The 26,123-nt window shown below is 38.0% G+C and overlaps 1 protein-coding gene across 1 annotated transcript in view; it reads left to right on the top strand.

Moving 5' to 3' along the window:
* Positions 1 to 26,123, top strand: part of Atad2b (ATPase family AAA domain containing 2B) — a 128,943-nt gene that overhangs the window by 27,209 nt on the left and 75,611 nt on the right. The window contains exons 9-15 of the mRNA XM_090337380.1: positions 2,869 to 2,967; positions 5,226 to 5,337; positions 8,270 to 8,385; positions 10,837 to 11,011; positions 17,194 to 17,282; positions 18,998 to 19,157; positions 22,253 to 22,343. Coding sequence (XP_090193506.1) covers positions 2,869 to 2,967; positions 5,226 to 5,337; positions 8,270 to 8,385; positions 10,837 to 11,011; positions 17,194 to 17,282; positions 18,998 to 19,157; positions 22,253 to 22,343 — 842 coding nt within the window. The remainder of the gene's footprint in view (positions 1 to 2,868; positions 2,968 to 5,225; positions 5,338 to 8,269; positions 8,386 to 10,836; positions 11,012 to 17,193; positions 17,283 to 18,997; positions 19,158 to 22,252; positions 22,344 to 26,123) is intronic.

The raw sequence follows: 26,123 nt of genomic DNA on the forward strand, positions 1-26,123 counted from the left end.
TCACTTAATTTTTCAATGACCTCTAATGGTCATTCACTGTTGTATTGTTCAGTCTCCATGTGTTTGATTTTTTTTCTGTAGTCTTCTAGTTTTATTCCTATGGTATAAGTAGTAATTTAATTTTCCAAGACCTGCTTTATGAAAATATGACCTATTTTTGAGAAAGTTGCATGGACTGCTGAGAAGAATGTATATTATACAGCTGCTGGATGAAATATTCTGTAGATGTTGGTTAAGTCCATTTGGTCTATGGTGTCATTTGGTTTCTGAGGTTTTCTTATTGTTTTGTTTGGATGAATTACTCAGGCTCTTGCACTGTCCCTTGGCTTTTTCACTCAAGACTGGCCCCTACCACTTGAGTCACACCTCTACTTTTGGCTTTTTGCTGCTTAATTGAAGGTAAGAGTCTTATAGACTTTTCTGCCTGCGCTGGCTTAGAACCACAATTCTCAGATCTCAGCCTCCTGAGTAGCTAGGATTACAGGTGTGAGCCACCAGCACCTAGCTATGGATGAGATGTTCTGTTGGGGACAGTGAAGACATTGAAGTCTCCCCCCATTATTATGTTGAGTCTAACTGTGCTTGTAAGCCCAGAATCATTGACTTAACAAACTTGTACCATTATTTGGTATGTGTATGTTAATGGCTGTTATTTTCACTTGCTGAGTTTTCTGAGTCATTTTAGTTTAAAATCTGTTTTGCCAGATATAAGCTGAGCTACTCTCATCCACTTTTGAGGTCCATTCACTTGGAAAATGTTTTTCCATTCTTTCACAGCCAAATTCTATGGCAAAGTGTTCCTTGTTTTAAGGCCCCTTGAAACAAATCAGTCTCCTGTAATAAGCAATCTATCAGGATGAATCTTGTGGTCATCCTCTGGGTAAGGAAATGGCACAATGCCCTACTTCAACAGAGCATACTGAAGTACTGATGTCTCACAAATCCCTGTACTGTTTAAGGCTTGAAGATGCATGCGACGATTCTGTAGTTGGAATTGCCCATCTTTGCCAGGGGATGCCCGTGTTAATTTGCAAAAGGCTCTTTTGCTCTCCCTTCCTTTTTTGATGAGCCTAAGATAAGCTAGAAACTCCTTATCCCTTTTTCTTCTGTTGGCTTGATTTTTCTGTACTTTTCTTTATGTTTCTTCATTCTCTTTCTCTAGAACTACTCTCTTCTGTGTCAACTAGAATCTTCTCCTTCACAGTTTGGACATGGTATACGCTTCTAATTTACGATCAAGTTTAGTAATAAGATTTTAAGATTTATAGTTGAGCCTGAACAGTACAGAAAGCTAATCTAAGAAAAGGAGTTAATAGATTATAAATATATAAATGCCTAAGAACAATGATTTTGATAAACTTGAAGTGAAAATGTTCGTTGGTTAGGCTATTAAATTTTAATATTGTAGAGACCAATTCATGTAATAATATGATCAATGATGAGTTGCTGGTACATTATTTAAAGTGTAGTAGAATTGAGGTGAGTCAAGGTGGCTAAAAGAATATGGAATTGGGCCAGGAGTTTGGCCTAGTGGTAAAGTGCTTGCCTACCATGCACAACAACCCAGGTTTGATTCCTAGATACCACATACATAGAAAAAAAAGCCAGAAGTGGTGCTGAGGCTCAAGTGATAGTGTTCTAGCCTTGAGAAAGTCCAAGGACAGTGCTCAGGTCCTGAGCCCAAGCCCAGGTCTGGCAAAAAAAAAAAGAATATGGAATTGGAAAGGTATGGTAGAGAAAAAGAGAATGTAAGGGATATATTAGTGTATGCAAAGACAGTGTTGATATGGTAAAGAGAAAGGGATTTAGGATGACTTTGAGGTTGCATTGTTTATTAAAATGCAAATGAAAAAAGGTAATTGAAGCCAGGTTCCAGAAGTGGCACTGTGGCTCAAGTGGTAGAGCAGTAGCCTTGAGCTCAAAAGCTCAGAGATAGCGCCTAGGCCAGAGTTCCCATGACTGACAGGACCAAAAAAAAAAAGAATTATTTCTCTCCCTTGATGACTTTAGCCTGTTCTATTATCTAATCATTTTGTAGGATTATTCTGAAGTTCTGCTGTGTTGGTCTTAGCAAGTAAGAACTCATCAGTCTTGTCTCAAACTATGGCTGGGCTCAAGTGATCCTCCTATCTCAGATTCTTTACAAGCAGCTTAGATTCCAGATGTGCACCATTGTGCTTGGCAAACTTCTTTAAATTAAAAAAAATATGTATTTAATCAAATTCATACATGGTAGAAGTCTTATGTGGGAGGTTTTATTTAGTAAGTTTGGAGAGTGATTTTCATTGTTTGGGAAAGAGAATTTAAAAGGTGATAAGCTTTTTCTAATTCTGTTATTTAAGCAATGACATATTTTCTAAAATTGTATGCAAATTAAATTAGTTGATGGAACTACCCTATTTGAAGAATTATAAGCTTCTTACCGCCTCCATTTTATTCTTTCTCCTCAGACCTTAACTTTATTCTTTATTAGATATAAACTGTGGGAAGGCAGAGACATTAAGAATTTGCTGAGTGAGTTAATAATGAATGGATTTTGTCTTGAAGTAATTGTAGATATGATACAATGTATTTTTTATAATACAGTGTATTTTTTAAGTTATATTTCATTGTTAGAATAATGTATAGAAGGGTTACAGTTACATTCATCAGGTAGTGTAAATTGTTCCCGAACAATGAACAATTTACAATGTAATTTTAAAAACTGTTTTCAGGTTTTGGTTGTAGGTTAGTAATGGTGTAGGATGTCTGAGATTGAAATTGAAATTGAAAACCACCATATCACCCCTTTTGTCACTCCCTTCAAAAAAAGTTGAAAAACTGATTTACTACTGCGATGGCTTTAAGATTTTTGCTGTCTTTCAATAGGAGGAAGAAGCATGCCATTCATAGCAGTGATACTACTTCGTCTGATGAAGAACGCTTTGAAAGAAGAAAATCTAAGAGCATGGCAAGAGCAAGGAACAGGTTAGTAACATTTTTTAGTGTTTTCTCCATCACCCCCCCCCACCTCCTCCTCCTTCTCCTCCTCTTCCACTTTCACTTCTGCTTCTGCTTCTTCATCTTTGCCAGTCTTGGGGCTTGAACTCAGGGCCTGGGCACTGTCTTTGGGCTTTTTCAAGGGTAGCACTCTATCATTTGAGCCACAGCACCATTTCTGGCTTTTTCTGTGTATGTACTATTGAGGAGTTAAACTCAGGGCTTCATGCATGCTAGCCAAGTACTCTACCACTAAGACACATTCCTAGACCATTGATTTGATTTCTACTTTTAAATCTTAAAGTAGAAATCTTTTTTTTTTTTTTTGCCAGTCCTGGGCTTGAGCTCAGGGCCTGAGCACTGTCCTTGGACTTTCTCAAGGCTAGAGCTCTACCACTAGAGCCTCAGCACCACTTCCGGATTTTTTTTTTTTGTGTGTGTGTGTATGTATGTGGTACCGAGGAATCGAACCCAGGCCTTTGTACATGCTAGGCAAGCACTTTAACCATTAGGCCAAACTCCCGGCCCCTTAAAGTAGAAATCTTACTTTCCCCTAATTAATCATTCTGTGACTATCCAGTCACTTCATTCATTCATATAACATATTTGTGTTGCACAGCCTAGCCTCAACCTACTGAATGGTTTGGACTGTAGAAATGTTCCAGTCTATCTAACTAAAACTAAAGTTAAATGAAAGAAATTAAAGCTTATCTAATCTGATACATTCTGATAACCTACTTTTTGTGTTCTTTTATTTTTTTATGGTATTGGGAATTGAACCTAGGGCTTTTCATATGCTAGATAAGTGCACTGCCACTGAGGTGCATCTCCAGACTCAATAATCTACTTTGAGGGAAACAAAATATGTATATTTTTTTGCTCCTCCTGGGGTTTGAACTCAGGACCTGAGCACTGTCCTTGTGCTTTCTCAAGGCTAGTACTCTACCAGTTGAGCCACAGCACCACTTCTGGCTTTTTCTGTGTATGTGGTACCTAGGAATCAAACCTAGGTTTTCATGCATGCTGGGCAAGCACTCTACTGCTGGGCCAAATTCCTGGCCCAAATACACACACACACACACACAAACACACACGCGCCGCGCGCGCGCACGCGCACACATGCACGCATTCTTTTGTTGTTGTTGGTTGTGGGTCTTGAATTCTGGTCCTGGGCTTTGTCCCTGAGGTCTTCAGCACAAGGCTATCTCTCTACCACTAGAACTACACACACATTTTTTTTTTTTTTGTCGGTCATGGGGTTTGAACTCGGCCTGGGCGCCATCCCTGAGCTCTTCAGCTCAAGGCTACCACTCTTCCCTTGAACCAAGCCCCACTTCCCATTTTCTAGAGGTTAATTGGAGATAAGAGTCTCAGGTCATTTTGTGCCCAGGCTGGGTTTGAATCTTGATCCTCAGATCTCAGCCTCCTGAGTAGCTAGGACAGTGCATATCTATCTATCTACCTACCTACCTATCTATATGAATTTATTAACATTGATTTTTGCATCATATTTCAAATGATGTGTTTAACAAACAAGTATTCAAGAAGGGAATTTCTATATACAATCACTGGCACTTAGATTCAGTGCATGTATTTTTAAGGTACATTAATATTCAGAAATATCAGTGACATTATAGTCACCATATACTTTTTTGAGGTTGTTTATGGTATATTTTGGTGTTTACTTGTTTGAACCCATATCTTGGTGCTATAATGAGATATGGGAGGCTAGATAGTCTGTAAAGAAAAGAAGCTTTACTTAACTCACAATTTGGAGGTCCAAAAAGGATGTCGCTCTTTCTGGCAAGGGCCTCCTTGGCTGTATTAAAGCGTGAAGGAGGTCATCATGGTGGGTAGCAGCACACAGACTGGAAGCCAGAGATTGCCACCAGGAACTAACATGGGTTAATGTAAACTGTTTGTTTTGTGGGTGTGCTGTAGTGACCACAGGGTCTCAGGCTAGGTGCCACTTCTTAAAGATCAGATAACTCACATATTACCATACTGAGTACTAAGTTCCCAATATGTATACTGGTATTATTCTAAATTGGAGGGAAATGAGCTGTTAGGGAAGAAAAATTGATGGTGGTTTATTTAGCTTTATCTAGTGAACAACTGTGGATCATTCAAAGGAATTTAGGAAAAAATACTTTATGTATTGTTTGTGGCTTTAGAGAAAATTTAGAAATTTTGACTTTAAAACATAAGACTTTGAATTCTATTCACATGTGTTTTTATAATTTCAGATGTTTGCCTATGAACTTCAGAGCAGAAGACTTAGCTAGTGGAATTCTTCGAGAAAGAGTGAAAGTGGGTACAAGCTTGGCTGATGTTGATCCAATGAACATTGATAAATCAGTAAGTTTTGGTAACTTTTTTCCTCCTGTTGTTTAGGGGCTTGAACTCTAGTCCTGGGCACTGTCTCTGAGCTCTTCAGCTCATTTCTAGCACTCTACTACTTTGAGCCACAGTGCTACTTCTACTTTTCTGGTGATTAATTGGAAATAATAGTCTCATGGACTTTTGTGCCCAGTCCGGCTTTGACCAGAGATCATCAGATTTTAGCCTCCTGAATAGTTAGGGTTACAGATGTGAGCCCCTGGTGCCTGTCAAGGTTTTTTTTTAGAAGTAACTTTTTTTTTTTTTGTCAGTCCTAGGCTTGAGCTCAGGGCCTGAGTACTGTCCTTGGGCTTTCTCAAGGCTAGAGCTCTACCACTTGAGACTCAGCACCATTTTCTGGCTTTTTTCTATGTATGTGGTACCAAGGAATTGAACCCGGGCCTTCATGCATGCTAGGCAAGCACTCTACCACTAGGCCAAACTCCTGGCCCCTAGCAGTAACTTTTTTTTTTTTTTGCCAGTCCTGGGCTTGAGCTCAGGGCATGAACCCTGTCCTTGGACTTTCCCAAGGCTAGAGCTCTACCACTTGAGCCTCAGCACCACTTCCGGCTTTTTTCTATGTATGTGGTACCAAGGAATTGAACCCGGGTCTTCGTGCATGCTAGGCAAGCACTGTACCACTAGGCCAAACTCCCGGCCTCCTAGCAGTAACTTTTATTGTTTGTTTTGGCTGGTCCTGGAGCTGGAGCTCAGAGCCTGCACGATGTCCCTGAACTTTACCACTTGAATCTTCTCTATGTAGTTTACTTCAGATAATGGAGCCTTTTATTATCCATCTAGTCTATCCATTATTGACCTGTTCTGTTAAGCTAGAAACCTATACAATAGCCTCAACTTGTTTCTGGTATTATATGAAAACATTAATTCACTAAAGTGTGTCATATTTCTTTGCTTCCCTTAAATCCATTAACAACATAATAATCAGAGTTAATTATATCAAATGCAAATCTAAAACCAAAAAGTTTCAACAATAGCTCATTTATTGCCTTCCATGGTTGATAGGAGCCTTTACCCCTTATTTGTACTATGTTCCAGTGAAAGGAATGAATAAAATGAAAAATGTATACATTATATCTGAGCAGAGTTTTCATATTCCAAAATATAAACATGAAAACTGTATTAGTCATACCTGGAGTGCCTACTTTTTCAGTTAATGCTTTAGAAATAAGAAAAACAAACAAACTTTAAGAACATGCCAGGCACTAGTGGTTAATACCTATAATTCTAGTTACTCAGGAGACTGAGATCTGAGAATTGAGGTTCAAAGTCAGCCTGGATAGGAAACTTTATGAGGCTCTTATCTTGATTAATCACCAAAGCTGAATGTGGTAGAGTGCTAGCCTTGAGCACAAAAAAAAAAGAGAGAGAGAAGTAAACTTGTTGGCAGTTATTTAAGTTTTGGCATTATGGCAGAAATATCTGGGCAAGAAATTTATATGTATGTCATCAATAAAATAATTGTTAAAGTTGCTTTGGAGAATGATGATTGTCTCCTGGGAAAGTATATGGTATGAAAAGGTAACATTAAGAGGACATGATAGATACTTGCCATTGTTAATAGTTTGAGGGTATCATTTGGAGAAGATTATTACATAAAAAGTTTTTTCTCCCTCATAAATATTAGGAATTATTAGACTTAATTATATATTTGAAAATGAAATCTTAACTGCAAAATCCAATATTTAATTTATTCACAACTTAAAAACATAAAAAGTATGTTTTTTTCTCTCTCATAACTATTAGGTGTTATTAGACTTAGTTATATATTTGAAAATGAAATCTTAATCGCAAAATCCAATATTTATTTTTTCACAACCTAAAAAATTTCAGAGTATTAAATATTTCCAAAATCCTAGAAGATAGTACATTTTCTGAATACCTTAACTTGTGATATATGTTTATTTGGTTAAGCAATATCCTTTTTTTGTGGGTCATGGGGCTTGAACTAGTCCTGAGTGCTTTCCCTGAGCACTTCAGCTTAGCCCTACCCTTCAACCAAGCCCCATTTACCATTTTCTAGAGGTTAATTGGAAATAAGAATCTCAGGTCCTTTTGTGCCTGGGCTGGTTTTGAACCTTGATCCTCAGATCTCAGCCTCCTGAGTAGCTAGGATTATAGGCATGAGCTACAGCCACCATAGCACCCGGCGTATTTGTCCCTTTTTATAAGATGTTTCTCTAATTGTTTATTGTTGAAAATTAAGTTTTTTTCAGTAACTAGAGAAATTAAATATTAAAAAAATGTTTTCTTGATTCAATTTTTTGCTAGGTCTTGGACTTGAACTCAGGACTTGAATTCAGATCTTAAGTTCTGTCCCTGAGCTTTTTTGCTCAAGGATAACACTCTACTACTTGAGCCACAGCCCTGATGAATTTTTCTGTTTGGGCTGGCTTTTAACTGTGATATCAGATCTCAGGCTCATGAGTAGCTAGAATTATAGGCGTGAGCCACTGGTGACTGTAATAGCTAAGAATTTCTTATTCTGTCCCTGAAACAATTTTTGCTCCAGGGTACATTGTATTTGTTTTGAGACTTCATAAGAAATGTAATATTTTGAGAAACATTTAAACTGTTGTAATTTTTCAGCTCTTTAAGAATATATATTATTAGCGTGCTTATATAAGTATATGTGTGTTTCATTGTGATATTTACATGTGTGTATAAAGTACTTTGTTCCTGAATTACTAGATTTAATTACTAGAATGAATAATAGCTCCTGACTAACCCAATATTAGTTTTCATTTTCCTGTTGACTTCATTTTTCTACAATTATTTATACATCATTATTTAAAAAAATCTGAAGTTATATATTTCTGAATCATTTAATAATATATAATAATAATCTCAACATGAAATTATTTTACATTTAAGTTTTTCCTTTTTTACTAAGGTGCGGTTTGATAGCATAGGTGGATTAAGCCATCATATTCATGCACTAAAGGAGATGGTAGTATTCCCACTTTTATATCCAGAAATTTTTGAAAAATTTAAGATTCAGCCTCCAAGGTATGTTATGTCTTAAATCTTTGTCATTGTACTATGTTAACTTGTCAAATTTCATTTAATTAGTAAATGTTTATTTTCAGTAGCAACAATTAAGAATGAAATTTTATTTAGGATTTATTCATCTTCTGAGGCATATTCTTTATATTAGAATATCGCATGGTTAAGAACAAGATGAAACTTCTTTTGCAGTTGTAAAATCAAACTTAGGGCCTTGCATGTGCTAGGCAAGTGGTCTTTTATCGAGCTGCATCTACAGCACTAAAATTGTTCATGCAGGCCCTGATTGTACATCAGGATTAATCACCTGTTGCAGAAGTTGTGTGCCCGAGATCCCTGAGATAGGTGAATCTGTGAAGAAACGTATGAGATAGTCCTCCCTCGCTATATTGCAGTTCATTTATTGCTGCTTCTTGGATTTCTACCTGTTGCGGAGGAGGGTTTCTGGAACCTAATTCCCAGGACAGATGAGGGATTTCCATTTACACACACACACACACACACACACACACACGCACACACACACACACACACAATTTATATATTTTAAGTGAACCAAGATATAATAAGGGACAACTGTAGATTTTCCTGAATTTGGCTTCTTAGTAGCATTGTGTTTGATGCCAGATGCTGTTTAGTCTTGGAAGCACAATTTCATTGGAGTATTTCTTTGACTTGATGTAGCATTTCTGAAGTAGGAAATATTTTGATTATTTATTTACTTACTTACTTACTTACATTGTTAGCCAGTCCTGAGCTAAGAACTCAGGGGCCTGGGCACTGTCCCTGAGCGATTTTTCTGCAAGGTTAGCACTTTACCCCTTGAGACACAGCACCATTTGTGGCCTTTTTGTTTCTGTGGTACTGAGGAATGTAATTCAAGGCTTCATGCATTCTAGGCAAGCACTCTACCACTAAAACACATTCCCAGCACATTAATAATTTGTTTTTATGAACAGATTATATCTGATCATGAGGTTGTTATTTTAGAAAATGATGAGAAACTGAAAGGAGACTGTTGTATTTATAATGATGAATGCCTTCACTGAGATTTTTTTTTTTAACTCGGTTGTTTCTTTTTTCTTTTCTTTTTTTTTTTTCTTTTTGCCAGTCCTAGGGCTTGAACTGAGGGTCTGGGCACTTTCTCTGAGCTTCTTTTGCTCAAGGCTAGTGCTCTACCACTTGAGCCACAGTAGTGCTTCTGGCTTCTTCTGTTTATGTGGTAGTGAGGATTCAAAACCAGGGCTTAATGCATGCTAAGCAAGCATTCCAAACCTGGAAAATAATTTTTATCCGTATTGAATACTGGCCTATGACTTTAAAAATCCCAATAACATTTCATCTTTTGTATAATTTAACTTTAATTTTAAAAATAGTTATTATTTGGGCTGTGAGTTTGGCCTAGTGGTAGAGTGCTTGCCTGACATGCACAAAGACCCAGGTTCGATTCTTTGGTACCAAATAAATAGAAAAAGCCGAAAGTGGTACTGTGGCTCAAGTGGTAGAGCTCTAGCCTTGAGAAAGTCCAACGACAGTGCTCAGACCCTGAGCCTAAGCCCAGGGCTGGCAAAAAAAAAAATCTATCTATATCTATATATTGTTATTAATTCTTTTTCAAAAATATCAAAGATGCATAGCCTTGGGAGAATCTTAAAAACAGTGAGTTAGGAGCAGAAACTATACCTTAACATTACTCTTCAATTCCACCTAGCTGGTTATGGTGGCACATGCCTGTAATCTTAGTATTTAGGAGGCAGAAACAAGGATAATGGCAAGTTTAATGCCAGCCTTAACTACATAGGAGGCACTCTCAATTTGTTTTTCCTTGTGGTAGCCCAATTCTTCTGATGATTCCTGTGTAGCTGGTGTTACAGATTTGAACCTTGTTTGTTGAGATTGGCCTCACATACTTTTTGCCTGGATTGGACTCAATAGCTTCACCCTACAGATAGCTAAAATACCAAGTGTGAATCACTATGCCTTACCTTGCTTAGTACTTTTTTTCAGTGCTGGTCATGGGCTTGAGCTTTTGCGTACTCTACCACTTGAACTAAAATCTACTTCTTGCTGTTTTGGTGGTTAATTGGAGGTATAGTCTCATATACTTTCCAGCCTGGGCTAGCTTTGAACCACGATCTTCAGTTCTCTGTCTCCTAAGTAGTTAGGATTACTGGCTCCTGTTGAACCTCTGCACCATTATTTTCTGTGTGGTAGATTCTGTGGGTACTTACCACTTAGTTAGGCCCATAGCTTTGAAACTTGTTGTTTTGAGGACCCAGTAAAGTAAAAAATTTGTTTATATCTTTTAAAAACTGTTAGTAGTCATAATTGATAACATTACTAGTAATTATATTATATATAAATCCAGAATTATATGCAAGGAGAAATGCGCATTTCTATTGTTTATCAATGGATGATAATATTAATTTACTTTCTTTTTTTTTATTTCTCTAGAGGCTGTTTGTTTTATGGCCCTCCTGGCACTGGCAAAACTTTGGTTGCCAGAGCATTAGCTAATGAATGCAGTCAAGGAGATAAAAAGGTGGCTTTCTTTATGCGAAAAGGAGCAGATTGTTTGAGCAAGTGGGTTGGTGAGTCTGAAAGGCAACTTAGGCTTCTTTTTGATCAGGTAAGCAAAATCAGCTAATCCAGAGATACCTTTTTTAGAATATTTATTATACTTCATATGAAAATACAGTTATGAGGAGGCATTTGCTCTAATCAGTATGTGATAGGCTAATTCCAAAATGTACCTTAAAGGTATAATTATTCCTTCATATCTTTGGGGGATTGTTTCTACCTCCCCCGAGGACACAAAATTTGATGTTGTTAGAGTCCTGTATATAAAAGAATATAGTGTTTGCCTATAGTCTATGCATATCTTCCTGTATGCTTTGCTTTAAATCATTTGTAAGTGATTTATAATACTTAATATAGTAAATGTGATGTAGTTTTTACATTGCTAAGGAATACTAACAATAGAATTTACATGTTCAGATGCATTTTCTTTAACATTGCTAATCTGAAATTGATTGAATCCATTTACTTGAAACATGGATATGGAGGATGGATTGCATTTAATAGAAATTTTTCTATTACTGCCAAATGTTTATGATGTATCATAAGACATTTATTGAGGTCCCTACTGCAGGCGAAGGCATGTTACATGCTTTAGGGAGAGGCCATAATTGTTAAACTTTAATGCAATTGAGGAAATAGTAAGGCCTAAAGTGTTAAGTATTTTTGGAAAGAATCCACCAAAAAACAGTTGTACTTACTTTCATGGGTTGTATATTCGTCAACTTTCTGTTACTATAAAAAATAGTGCAGATAATTAACTTTTTTTTTTTTTTTTTTTTTTTTGCCAGTCCTGGGCTTGAGCTCAGGGCCTGAGCACTGTCCTTGGACTTTCTCAAGGCTAGAGCTCTACCACTTGAGCCTCAGCACCACTTCTGGCTTTTTTCTATGTATGTGGTACCGAGGAATCGAACCTGGGTCGTCGTGCATGCTAGGCAAGCACTCTACCACTTGGCCAAACTCCCGGCCCAGATAATTAACTTCTAAAGAGAATAGATTTATTTTGGCTTACCATTTTGTGTGTCTATGTGTGCATGAATGTGTGTGTGTGTGTGCTGGGGCCCTGTGCTCATCTTTCTTGCTCACATCTGGTATTCTATCAGTTGAGCAATACCTCCAGTCTGACTCACAGGTTTTTTTGGGGGGGGGGGCGGTTATGGGGCTTGAACTCAGCCTGGGCATTATCCCTGAGCTCTTCAGCTCAAGGTTATCGTCCTACCCTTGAGCCAAGCCCCACTTCCTGTTTTCTAGAGGTTAATTGGAGTTAAGAGTCTCAGGTCCTTTTGTGCCCAGGCTGGCTTTGAACCTTGATCCTCAGAGTTCAGCCTCCTGAGTAGCTAGGATAACAGGCATGAGCCACCTCGCCTGACTGACTCACAATTTTTTGCCTGCCTGCCTGCCTGCCTGCCTGCCTTCCCGCCTTCCCTCCCTCCTTCCTTCCTTCCTTCCTTCCTTCCTTCCCTCCCTCCCTCCCTCCCTCCCACCCTCCCTTCCTCTTTCTTTCCCCTCTTCTTTCTTTTTCCTTCCTTCCTTCCTTCCCTCCCTCCCTCCCTCCCTCCCTCCCTCCCTTCCTTCCTTCCTTCCTTCCTTCCTTCTTTCCTTTCTTCCTTTCCCCTTTCCTTTCCCCTTTCCCCTCCTCTCCCCTCCCCTCTTCTCCTCTCTTCTCCCCTCCCCTCCTCTCCTCTCTTCTCCCCTCCTCTCCCCTCCCCTCCCCTCCTCTCTTTCCTCTCCTCTTCCCTTTCCTTTCCTTTTCTTTTTCTTTCCTTTCCTTTCCTTTCCTTTCCTTTCCTTTCCTTTCCTTTCCTTTCCTTTCCTTTCCTTTCCTTTCCTTTCCTCCCCCCCCCTCTCTTTCTTTTCCTGTTATGGGGCTTGAACTCTGGACCTGAGCACTGTCCCTGAGCTCTTCAGCTCAAGGCTAGTGTTCTACCACTTTGAACCTCAAAGCCACTTCTGGTTTTCTGGTGGTTAATTTGATATTAGTTGGTTAATTGGAATCTCATGGACTTTCCTGCGCAAGCTGGCTTTGAACCAGGATCCTCAGATCTTAGCCTCCTGAGTAGCTAGGATTACAGGTGTGAGCCACCAGCGCCTAGCAAATGAGTAAATATTGTAAAAGCCTTCTTTACTATTTATGTGTGACAGTAACTAAAATTTTTTATTTCTAAAGCTGAGCACAGTGGTATGCTCTAGTAGTCCTAGCTACTTAGAATACCGAGTTGGGAAGATAATAGAGTCAAGTAGTTCCAGAACAGCCTGGGCAACATAGCAAGATCCCATCTCAAAACAGATACTTTTTTATACCTTATAAAAATTTGGTTCTGTAGTTAATATAAATTGATTGTTTGAGGCCGGGAGTTTGGCCTAGTGGTTAAAGTGCTTGCCTAGCATGCATGAAGACCCGGGTTCGATTCCTCGGTACCACATACATAGAAAAAAGCCGGAAATGGTGCTGAGGCTCAAGTGGTAGAGCTCTAGCCTTGAGAAAGTCCAAGGACAGTGCTCAGGCCCTGAGCTCAAGCCCAGGACTGGCAAAAAAAAAAAAAAATTGATTGTTTGAATTTGTGATGGAAGCATATCATACTTGGCAGTTGAATTTAAACTTGATTATGTCTAGGAAATAAGTATGAAACAGATAATGCTTTCTAGCACTTATTGAGCACCCATTACTAAGATAATGGGTGAAAGCCCTTTGTAAGTGGTGAAGCACATGAAATATTATTTTTAAAAAATGATCTCAAAAACTGCTATATTTGAAGTGACACTGTGGCTCAAAGTGGTAGAGTGCTATCTTTGAGTGAAAAAGCTCAGGGACAGTGCCCAGGCCCTGAGTTCAAGTCTCATAACTGACCAAAAGCAAACAAACAAAAAAACAATAACAAAATCCTGCTATATTCTAGATTATATATTTAGAAGGAAAAATAGTAAGATTATTGCCTTCATTGTGTTGAAGTCACTGTGTGGCAGGTCAAACATAATTCAGTCTTAATATTTCAAAATAATAAGAATTGAAAAGTGTAAGTACAAAGTAACATTAATAGAAGAGAAAAGGTGGATGTTGACGGCTTATGCCTGTAATCCTAACTACTCAGGAGGTTGTTGTTAAGAAGATCGCAGTTCAAAGCAAGCTAAATCCAAAAAGTCCAACAGACTTCATCTCAAATAGCAGAAAAATCTGTGAATAAGCATGCTGAGTGGAAGCCCAAGACAATGAACTCAAGCCTTGAAACTAACAAGAGAGAGAGAAAAATGGGGCAGAAGGAAAGATAAGAGAGAAGGGAAGGAAGGAAAGAGGGAGTAGATGGAAAGGGGAGGTGAGGGAGAGAGAATTGGTTTGGGAATTTGGGGATGTTGGCATGTTTCCATTGAGCTCATTAACAAAAATTGACAATAATATTTGTTAATCTGTCCTGCAAATAATACAGATATAATACAGTTAAGGCAAAGGCCTCATAATTATGCAGAAACAGCTGTTGCTTTTTCTTTCTTTCTTTCTTCCTCCTCCTCCTCCTCCTCCTCCTGCTCCTTATACAAAGCGATTTCAGTTCCATTAATCAGGCTGTAAATACAATCCGTCTTGATCAGTGTCATTCCTTCTGTCATTTTTCCTCCATCATTCCCCTCCTATTCCTTCCCTCAAGTTAAGTAAGTCAGCTTTTACACAATGTACATTGAATAAAATGACTGCATTTGTTCAACCTCCCTCCATTCTTGTGCTACCCTCTTGTTGCCTCCCCCTGCAATAGAGGAATTACACTATTGGACTCTTCCCCTAACTATACCATCCTTCAGCCAGTTTGTTTCTGTGTATACATCTAGCTTTGTTTTATGTAAATTTTCTTTGATTCATAGCTTTCTTAGTAATCAGGGATAGATGAAATGTTTTTGTTAACTGCTTATAGTTATGACTTTTTAATATGGAAGCTAATTAAGGAGTATATTTATATAGATGCAAAAAAAATGAGAGCAAGATGGGTGGGATAGCTCAAACTTACACTCCTGGCTATTTAGGAGGAAGAAATCAGGGCATTGCAGTTTGAGGCCAACCTGGGCAGAGGGGGGAAATGATGAGACTCTGATGCAGTGGTGCATAATATGCTATGGAGGAAGCACATGGCTGGGTTCGGTGGCACATGCGTATCATATACTAGGGCCTATAGGGAAGCACAAATAGGATCACAGTCCATCCTATCTTGGATATAAAGCATGACCTTATCTCAAAAAGGCTGGGAGTTTGTCCTAGTGGTAGAGTGCTCGCCTTAGCATGCACAAAGACCCAGGCTCCATTCCTCGGTACCACATACATAGAAAAAGCCAGAAGTGGTTCTGTGGCTTAAGTGGTAGAGCCCTAGCCTTGAGAAAGCCCAAGGACAACATAGAGTTGGAGGTGTGTCTCAGTTGGTAAGAGAGCTAGCCAATGAGTAAAAGCTGCAGGTACTGAGTTTGAATCCTAGTCTTGGACCTAACAAAAGAAGAAAAACAAGAACAAGTCAGATCTAGAATTAGAAAGTGGAAGAAATAATAAAGTTGAACAAAGATATTAATGAATTGGAGAAAAATGCAAATAGTCAATGAAACCACTATTTCTTTGAAAAGATAAAAGATTGACAAACCTTTAGGCCAACCACTGAAGACCTTTTTAATAAAATTAAGAGATAAAAAAGGAGATTTCACAACAAGTACCAGAGAAATCCAGAGGGCCATTAGGGAATATTATAGACAGTTGCTGATTTTTTTTCTTTATTTATTTTATTGTAATGTATAAAGGGGTCACAGTTACATTCGGCAGATAGTAGATGCATTACTTCTCGCACACTGATACCCCTTCTCATGTTTTTGTCCCCATTTCCCTCCCTCCAACCCCCTCCCAAACATCTTGTTTTCCCTCTTTCCCTTTCCTATTTCAAGTAAATAAATGTATATACAATATGTCAGGTAACAAAGTCAGATACTGTAACAATATAAGATTAACCAAAGGGCAACAAAAGGGAAGAGAAATAATATAGTACATTAAGAACAACAATCATGCAGGACAAAGCTCTTGTTTCTATATTTCTACTAAAAGAACATAGTACATATAGTGAGTAGTAAGCCACACATGTGTTATGTTATTAATAATATCAACTCTCGGGGCCAGGAGTTTGGCCTGGTGGTTAAAGTGCTTGCCTAGCATGCACGAAGACCTGGGTTCAATTCCTTGGTACCACATACGTAGAAAAAAGCCAGAAGTGGTGCTGAGGCTTAAGTGGTAGAGCTCTAACCTTGAGAAAATCCAAGGACAGTGCTCAGGCCCTGAGCTCAAGCCCAGGACTGGCAAAAAAAAAAAAAAATAATAATATCAACTCTCTACTACTCTTTCTACTTACTGTTTTAAAATGAGATTGATTATACAGGAATTCATTTACTAAAAATAGTCTATAGTGGTTGCATATTGCATAATCTGGAATACTTTTAGAATTTTGTTGTTAATTGTGTACAAGGTATGTGAAGTTTTGAGTTCCTTTTTTTTTTTTTGTCCGTCCTGGGGCTTGAACTCAGGACCTCATCACGGTCCTTGGGTCTTCTCAAGGCTAGAGATCTACCACTTGAGCCACAGCACCACTTCTGGCGTTTTTCTAGTATGTGGTACCAAGGAATTGAATTCAGGTGTAGGTGTTCATGCTAGGCAAGCACTCTATACTAGGCCAAACTCCTGGCCCCTGAGTTCCCATGTTTTGTGAATAAATCTTTTTTTAATTGTAATTAATAGAAGGGTTACAGTTATATTTGTTAGATAGAAGGTACATTACTTCACGTTTATACCCCTTCTCATGTTTTTGTCTCTCTACCACTAAGCTATGCTCCTGGCCCCAGGCAGTTGTTTGTGATTTTTTAAAAAAGTTGTTAGGTCCTGGGTGATTTTAGTTGTTCATTTGTAGAGTGTGTACTTAGCATGCATGATTTCCTGGGTTCTAGATCTATCTTTATAAATAAAAATAAAAACAATATGGTAAAAGACATGTATGTAATGTGCTGTGAAAGAATTTATTTAAATATATATGGAATAATAAAACTGAAAACAATAGTTGCTTATTGGATGGAGACTTGTAGTTGGCTAGGGTGGCAAGAAGATTCCTTTTAATATATTAAATATTCTTTTGTGCCTGCTTCAGGTTACATTTGCTAATGCTCTATATGTTAAGAAACTATAATGATTAAGTTAAAATGAATACTAATATTTATTTTGTTTTTCACTAGGCATATTTGATGAGACCTTCTATAATATTTTTTGATGAAATAGATGGTTTAGCTCCAGTTCGTTCCAGTAGACAAGATCAAATCCACAGGTAATTTTTCTTCTTTAATGTTCTCTTCTTTGAGTCAGGGAGTGAGTATTTAGTATTGGTTAAGTACTCTAGGTTTGGAAAGAATTATAACATACTATTTCCTTGAGGATCAATTCTTTCACTTAGCAACACGAATCAGCAAACCACACTCATATGGGCCAGCTTCAGTCCTAGTTTTTGTGGTTTTTTTTGGTGGGTCATGGAGCTTGAATTCGGCCTGGGGGCCGTCCCTGAGCTCTTCAGTTCAAGGCTACCACCCTACCCTTGAGCCAAGCCCCACTTCCCACATTTCTAGAGGTTAATTGGAGATAAGAGTCTCAGGTGATTTTGTACATGGAGCTTTGAACTTTGATCCTCAGATCTCAGCCTCCTGAGTAGCTAGGATTATAGGTGTGAGCCACCTGCCCAGCCAATACTGTTTTTAATGAATAATGTTATATTGAAACACAGCCATGTTGATTTTATTAGCATTATATATGGCTATTTTTGCATTACAAGAGCAGAATTAAGTAGTGGTAACAGAGAGACTCTGGCTTGCAAAAGTTGCAATATTTACTATCTTCTTTATAGAAAAAGGTTCTGAATCTGAGTTTCTGAAATTTATCTGTTTGAAATATACTAATATTTTGTTGTGTGTTATTTCTTAGTAAAAGTCATTGTGTATGTGTTTGTGTATTTGTGTACCTGAATTTTTTTTTTTTATTTTTAATTTTTATTTTGGCAGTAGTGGAGTTTGAATTCAGGGCTTTACATTTGTTTGTTTTTTTTTTTTGTTTTTGACAGTCCTGGGCTTGAGCTCAGGGCCTAAGCACTGTCCTTGGACGTTCTCAAGGATAGAGCTCTACCACTTGAGCCACAGTACCACTTCTGGCTTTTTTCTATGTATGTGATACTGAGGAATTGAACCTGAGTCTTCATGCATGCTAGGCAAGCACTCTACCACTAGGCCAAACTCCTGGCCCAAGTTGTTTTATTGGGCTAAATTATTGCTCTCAACATTTTTGTATGTGTTTCAGTCTTTGGGCTTGAACTCTGGTCCTGGGCACTGTCCCTGCGTTTTTGTGCTCAAAGTTAGCACTGTACTGCTTGAGCCACAGCTTCACTTCTGGCTTTTTAGCAGTTAATTGGAGCAGAAAGTCTTTCAGGTTTGTCTGTCCAGGATGACTTTTAATCTCGATCTTCAGATTTCAACCTCCTGTGTAACTAGGATTACAGGCTGGCTTCTAGCTGCTGGGGTTTGCCAGCTGGGATTGGATTGATTGACTGATTGATTGATTTTTTTTTTTTTTTTGCCAGTCCTGGGCTTGAGCTCAGGGCTTGACGACTGTCCTTGGACTTTCTCAAGAGCTCTCCCAGTTGAGCCACAGTACCACTTCTGGCTTTTTCTGTGTATGTGGTACTGAGGAATGGAACCTGGGGCTTTGTGCATGGTAGGCAAACACTCTACCACTAGGCCAAACTCCCAGCCCACAGATTTTAATTTTGATCAAATGTGTTTCATTCCCCCCCCCCCCTTTTTGGTGGCATTTGTCATTGAATTTCTGAGTATTCTGGAAAATGATTTCTGTAAATCACCTACTATTGCATTTAGTTATTTTTGTGGTATCAGTATTTTATTAGTATTTAAGATTAGTAAATGTTTCTTCAGTAGTAGTGTTTATAGTTTAAAAAAAGGAAAATCTTTAAGATTTCTTTTCCTGGAAATTGTTTTACAGCTCTATAGTGTCAACCCTCCTTGCTCTTATGGATGGATTAGATAACAGGGGTGAAATTGTTGTTATTGGTGCTACAAACAGACTTGACTCTATAGATCCTGCACTCAGGAGACCAGGTCGTTTTGACAGAGAATTCCTTTTCAACCTACCTGATCAAAAGGTAACAGCTTATGTCATGTATTACTCAGAAATTACCACACATACAATGTAAAAATGATACTTTAGGAAGTTTCATTATTAAACTTTTTTTTTTGGTAATGGTGTATCTTAGTAAATACGTAAAATGTATATCTAGATGTATAGAGTATTCCTGTAGTCCTAGCATCAAGGGCACTGAGTTAGGAGAACAGTGAGACTATCTCAAAACGAAAACAAATCATGTGTAATTATTGGAGTTTGTTCTGATGCATTTGAGGAATAGGAAAAACCTCTTGATAAAGTTGCTGCATATGCTTACCCTGCTCTTGTTTTTATTTCTCTAGTTTGTTACACTTACCTTGTGTGGTGGTTATAGATTTCTAGTTAGCCCAAATAGCTTTTTTCCTATGACTATATGTGTTCATTGGTACTAAATCTTTACTTAGAAACCCCCACATTAAATTTGGGTGGCTGGCTTGCTTGCTTTCCTTCCTTCCTTCTTCTTTTCTTTCTTTCTTCTTCTTTTCTTTCTTCTTTCCTTCCTTCCTCCCTTCCTTCCTTCCTTCCTTCCTTCCTTCCTTCCTTCCTTCCCTCCCTCCTTCCCTCCCTCCCTCCCTCCCTCCCTCCCTCCCTCTCCCTCCCTCCCTCCCTCCCTCCATCCCTCCCTCCCTCCCTCTCTCTCTCTCTCTCTCTCTCTCTCTCTCTCTCTCTCTCTCTCTCTCTTTCTTTCTTTCTTTCTTTCTTTCTTTCTTTCTTTCTTTCTTTCTTTCCTTGTGAACTTTGGGCCTGGGCACTGTCTTTGAGCTCTTCAACTCAAGGCTACCCTTGAGCCACAGTGCCACTTCTGGTTTTCTGGTGGTTAATTGGAGATAAGAGTCTCACGGAGGCCGGGAGTTTGGCCTAGTGGTTAAAGTGCTTGCCTAGCATGCATGAAGACCCGGGTTCGATTCCTCGGTGCCACATACATAGAAAAAAGCCGGAAGTGGTGCTGAGGCTCAAGTGGTAGAGCTCTAGCCTTGAGGAAGTCCAAGGACAGTGCTCAGGCCCTGAGCTCAAGCCCAGGACTGGCAAAAAAAAAAAAAAAAAGAGTCTCACAGACTTTAGTACCTGGGCTGGCTTTGAACTGTGATCCTCAAATCTCAACCTCCTGAGTAGCTAGGATTACAGGCATGAGCCACTGTGCCCAGCTTCAGTGGATTTCTAAATAAAGATCCAGTACCAATATTTTTATCTTTGTATTGGTCCTTTAGTTTGAATTCAGGGCCTAAGTTCTGTCCCTGAGCTGCCTTTGTTCAATCTAGTGCTCTACCACTTAGATTACAGCTCCACTTCTGGATTTTTTGGTGGTTAATTGGAGATAAGAATCTCATAGACTTTTCTGCCTGGTCTGGCTCTAACCACATCCTCATATCTCAGCCTCCTGAGTAATATCCAGTTAAAGACAATGTAGATTCATCATGATATAGTTTTTAAATGATTATATAAGACTCATTTATTATATAAAACATTGTTTTATATGATATGTAAACAGAGGGCCTGGCTACTGTCCCTGAGCTTTATTATTCAAAGCTAGTGCTTTACCACTTTGAGTCTCAGTTACATTTCTGGTTTTCTGGTGGATAATTGGAGATAAGAGTCTCATGGCCTTTAGTGCCTGGGATGGCTTTGAACCATGATCCTCTGATCTTAGCCTCCTAAGTGGCTAGGATTATAGTTGTGATCCTCCACACCCAGCTTGAAATATTGTTTGTTAGTTTTGGTTTGATTCTTCTCTGTTCAGATTTTCACTGCTTATAATTGAAACAGTAATTATTGATTCCAGATTTTTTTTTTTTTTTTGCCAGTCCTGGGCTTTAGCTCAGGGCCTGAGCACTGTCCTTGGACTTTCTCAAGGTTAGAGCTCTACCACTTGAGCCTTAGCACCACTTCCAGCTTTTTTCTATGCATGTGGTACCAAGGAATTGAACCTGGGTCTTTGTGCATGCTAGGCAAGCACTGTACCACTAGGCCAAACTCCCGGCCCCTGATTCCAGATTTTTATCAACTATTTTCTGGATGATTTTGAAATTATTCTGTTTTGTTTTGGTGTTGGTACCCCAAATTCTTCAGGTAGTCAGTACCATTAACTTGGTTAAGATTTTAATTTTTATGTACCAAAAAAGTATAGGTAAAAGTGTTGAGTTTACTGTGTTATTTTTCCTATGAGAGGAAAGCAGATGTAAAACAAAAATAATTCTTATATAATTCTAGGTGATGGTAATATCAACTAATTGGTTCTTATAAATCAAATTTCTGTTTTACTCTTTTAGCAAAAATGTAATCAAGATTTAGATTGTGCTCACATTTAAGGCAGAGAATATTTAAAAAGTGATAAAGTTATGTAAAATCACTTGTGATTTAGGGCATTGTCAATCAAATGCCTTTGTACATGACAACAGATCTACAACTATTGTGAAATGTTGTTTATTAAACATTATGACTGTTATAACTCATTTAGATTTATATGATATTTCAGGAGATTTGTATTTCATATAAGATTCATACGATTGAACACATAGAGTCATTTGTTTATATGTCTTCAAATGGTAAAAATACTGTGGTGGAAAAGTTTATTTTAATTTTATATTGTAGTCCTAGGTAAATTACTCATCTGTTAAGTGCTTCCAGTCAGGTTTATTCAATTTCAAGAACATTAGATGTCTTAGTTTGTGAAACAGAAACAAGAGCCTTTACTCAATTTCACATGATATAGGTGTTCTAATTCTGTTTCTTTTAAAATCAACAATCATTTTGGGGGTATGTATTGTTAAAATTTGTTCTACCATATTTGAGTTATTGATAATTTTTTTTTTTTGGTTGGTGGTGGGGCTTGAACTCTGGTCCTGGACATTGTCCCTAAGCTCCTTAGCTCAACTTTACTGCCCTACCCCTTGTGCTACCGTGCCACTTCCGGTTTTCTGATGCCCAGGTTGGCTTTAAACCACAATCCTCAGATCTCAGTCTCCTCAGTAGGTAGGATTATAGGTGTGAGCCACCTTGGCCGGTTGCTAATATGTGTGTGTGTGTGAATGTGTGTGTGTGTCTGTGTCTGTTTTTAAACCTGTATTCTTCTTTTAGGCAAGAAAACACATCTTACAAATCCATACCAGGGACTGGAATCCAAAATTGTCAGATGCTTTTTTAGGTGAACTGGCAGAAAAATGTGTTGGTGAGTGTTCCTATTTGAGTCTTTGGTAGTCATTGTTCTCCCTTTCCCATTGTGTTTAAATGTAATGAGTAAATTTTGTCTTTGATTGTGCAATAGATGTCTTTGTCTTCACATTTAAAAGTTGTTTTAAATATTTTACTTCAAGTTTGAATACTTCTAAGTTAGAATTTTAACTATCATCAGGCGTTTGATTAACAAGTCTTTGATGTTTGATTAACAATTAATAAGCCTTTCAGTGAGTTCTGGGTACCCTTAATAAGACTACAGTTGCTCCTTTTAGGAGAATTGGATCATTGTCAAAGGCAGGAATGCAGTGTTTTTTTTTTTGTTGTTGTTGTTGTTTTTTAAAACTTTGCAGATGACACAGTCAAACTCATCTTTATTCCTATGGTGTAGAAAGAAGTTGGGTGGGAGGGGTTCTCAAAATACTTATTGTGTTTGGAAATAAAAACCTTATAACTTAACTTAAAATTTATCACAATGCTGTTCTCAAAGGGTGGATTGAGAGGTTATTTATGAACACAGGAAATAGACTCAGAGTTTTAGCCCTAATTAGGATGGAAATAAAAAGAGATACATTAAATGCCTAACAATACACACAGATTCTTTTCTTCAGCCACTTTTCCTTTTTTTGTCTGTTTTTCTTTCATACTATGCAAAATATAAATTTCAAAAAATCTCTCCCCATAATTTTTATAAGCATTATTCCCTCAAATAAGCCCACTAATAATAGTCTAATTGGGAAAACTTTAAAGTTACCAAAACCAAAAAGAACAATTTAGTTAAAAAAATCATTGTGATCCACCATCAGATAATTAAATTTAAATAGAACATTAGTCCATTCAGTTAGCTACATCCGAATTATCCTCTTCATCCACAGGGATCTCCATCTCCGAAGCAGCATCCCTCAGCTTTTGAACCACAAAGACCTCCGACATCTTCTGGTGAGGAGAAAACGTAAATCTCTCCAGCACTACTCCAGTTTAAGCTTTGCCTGGTATAAGAGAGCATGCGCCAAAAAAATTCATGTAAATTTGGCTTGATCTTTGCAAAGCCTTGTGCTGCTTTATGGGAAAGGGTGGTAATTGGTTAACAACACCAGTCTTTTCCCATTTTGAAATTTGTCCCTCTTTATTTGTGGTATTATTAGAATTAATATCTGATTGAAATTTTTTTGTAAATTGGTCACAGAATGATCCTTAGCTAAAATAAGTAGAATAATTTGGAGATTCCCTAAGAGATAGGTATACTAAAGTTTTCTGTTACCCTATCTACCATATGAAACAGGACACATTCTAATTTAATTCACCTCAGCTATTAGAGCCTTAGTTTCCTTTTGCATTTCCAAAGGTCAATACTTCTTAATTTTCCAATTTATTTATTTTAGCTTTTAAATCATTTTCTTGTTGAGATATTTATGACATAATTTCTTACTGGACTGAGAAACTTCTCTTGCCTTTTTACCTACTTCATAGGGTAACAGTATATTTGCAGAATTCGTTTATATTCTGTTTTCTTTGTGGGTAGTGACACAAAAATTTATGGTAATTAAATGACTTGTTTTTGGTATGACATTCCATTTAAGAAACTAGTTCACTTTAAATCTAGTCAATTTTTAGTTCAAACAGGTATGAAGTAATACTTAATTTTAACTCCATCATGAATTTATCAATTTTGATTTACCAGATGTATTTTAACATGTGTGAGTTTAATTCAGTAATACTTATGGCCTAAGAAACATCTTGGTAGGGTTTTTTTTTTTTTTTTTTTTTTTTCCCCAGTCCTGGGCTTGAGCTCAGGGCCTGAGTACTGTTCTTGGACTTTGTCAAGGATAGAGCTCTGCCATTTGAGCCTCAGCACCACTTCCGGCCTTTTTTTACATATGTGGTACTGAGGAATCAAATCTGGATCTTTATGCATGCTAGGCAAGCACTCTACCACTAGACCAAACTCCCAGCCTAATCATCTTTGCAGTTTTTATGAACAACTGTAAGGATAGTGACCTCTTATATAAGTTTCTTATAGATTATGGATTTGGTAACTTTTACAGAATTCAAGTCCTGTGACTGAAGAGGGGAATATGCCAGGAGGATTTTGAATGAATGACAGTATGAGGTTTTTTGTTTTTTGGTCCATTGTTATGGGGCTTGAACATTGTGTTGGGTACTGTTCCTGAGCTCTTCACCTCAAGGCTAGTGCTCTATCACATTGAGGTATAGCACCACTTCTGATTTTCTCACCAGAAAATCTTTTAATTGGAGACAAGAGTCTCACAGTCTTTTCATATCCGGACTGGCTTTGAATGGCAATCCTCAGATCTCAGCCTTCTGAGTAGCTAGGATTACAGGCATGTGCCATCAGCAACCTGATCAATATGAGTTTTATGTAGTAAAAATCTTTTAAACATGTATTTGGTATCAAGAACATTTATACATATATTAAGAGCTTCAAATTGGGAGATTAATTTTAATAATTTCTTTAATTTTTGTTGAGAGGTTTAAAACATGAAAACATGTGCATTAAGTATCTATATGGTGGGACTTCATTTTGTTTGACATTGTCCTTTAAACAATTATCTGGTAAAATTTGTTATCATGTTTCTACTGTAACCTCTTTAATAGTTACCTTTTCAGTCTTCCAGGAAAAGTTTTCTTTGCTTTCTAGATTTTTGTGTTCATTAGACTATTAGATTTGTAATGGTAGAAGTAGGGTCATTAGGAAAGAGATGCTAATAAGGTTATAGTTTTAGTATTACTAGGAGGATTTTATCATTTGTTTTCTAAACCAGAACTCTTCTGAGGAGTACAATGGTATACTATTGATTTATTTATACCTTATTAGAACCTGTGATCATCCAAATTGTTACTAATTTAGCAGTGACTGTGCTATACTTTTAATTCTGCTGAGTTTATTGGAGTCATAGTTCTCATTTTTTTGTCTATCATAATAATTTTAAAATATTCACAAAATGTGCATTTATACTTCCAAGCCCCTAGGGATTCTGATTCCATTTGTGTGTGTGTGTGTGTGTGTGTGTGTGTGTGTGTGTGTGTGTGTGTGTGTGTGTGTCTATGCACATGCACTGGTACTGGGGCTTGAACTTAGGACCTAGTGATTATATTCCTCAGCTTTATGATTCAAGCCTGGTACCCTTTCATGTGAGCCACAGCTCCACTTCCAGCTTTTTTTTGGTGGTTAATTGGAGGCAAGGGTCTAATGGATTTTCCTGCTCAGGATGGCTTCCTACCATGATTCCTACTGAGAATCAAGGCTAGTATTGTAGCCTTGAGCCACTGGCACCCCACTGATTGACTGTTAGTTGTGCTGCCTGATAATCTGCATCCTCCCCTCCCATTCCCTCCACTCCCCTAGTTTTTCTTCTCTGTATCCTTTTTTGTTCTGCTTCTGTTTCCAATGTTGCTGCTGCTGCCCCCTCCCCCTCCCCCTCCTCCTTTTCCCCCCTCCTCCTCTTCCCCCTCCTTTTTTCCCATCTTCTCTTTCCCCTCCTCCTCCTCCTCCTCCTCCTCCTCCTTCCCTTTTCTCTTCTCTTCCTTTTCTTTTCTTTTTCTCTCTCCTGCACCACCACCTCCCCCTCTTCCTCCCCCTCCTCCTCCACTTTCTCCTCCTCCCCCTCCTCCCCCTCCTCCTCTTGTTTTTCTCCTTGTTAGCAGTGGAGTTTGAACTCCCCTCTTTTCTCTTGCCAGGCAAGCACTGTATTTACCTAAGTCATGCCTTTGTGACTATGAGGTCACAGTTATGTCTGGACTGGCCTGGACTGTG

The sequence above is a fragment of the Megascapheus bottae genome, chromosome 7 (assembly GCF_031878675.1).
Source record: "Megascapheus bottae isolate mThoBot1 chromosome 7, mThoBot2.hap1, whole genome shotgun sequence".
NCBI classification, from domain to species: domain Eukaryota; kingdom Metazoa; phylum Chordata; class Mammalia; order Rodentia; family Geomyidae; genus Megascapheus; species Megascapheus bottae.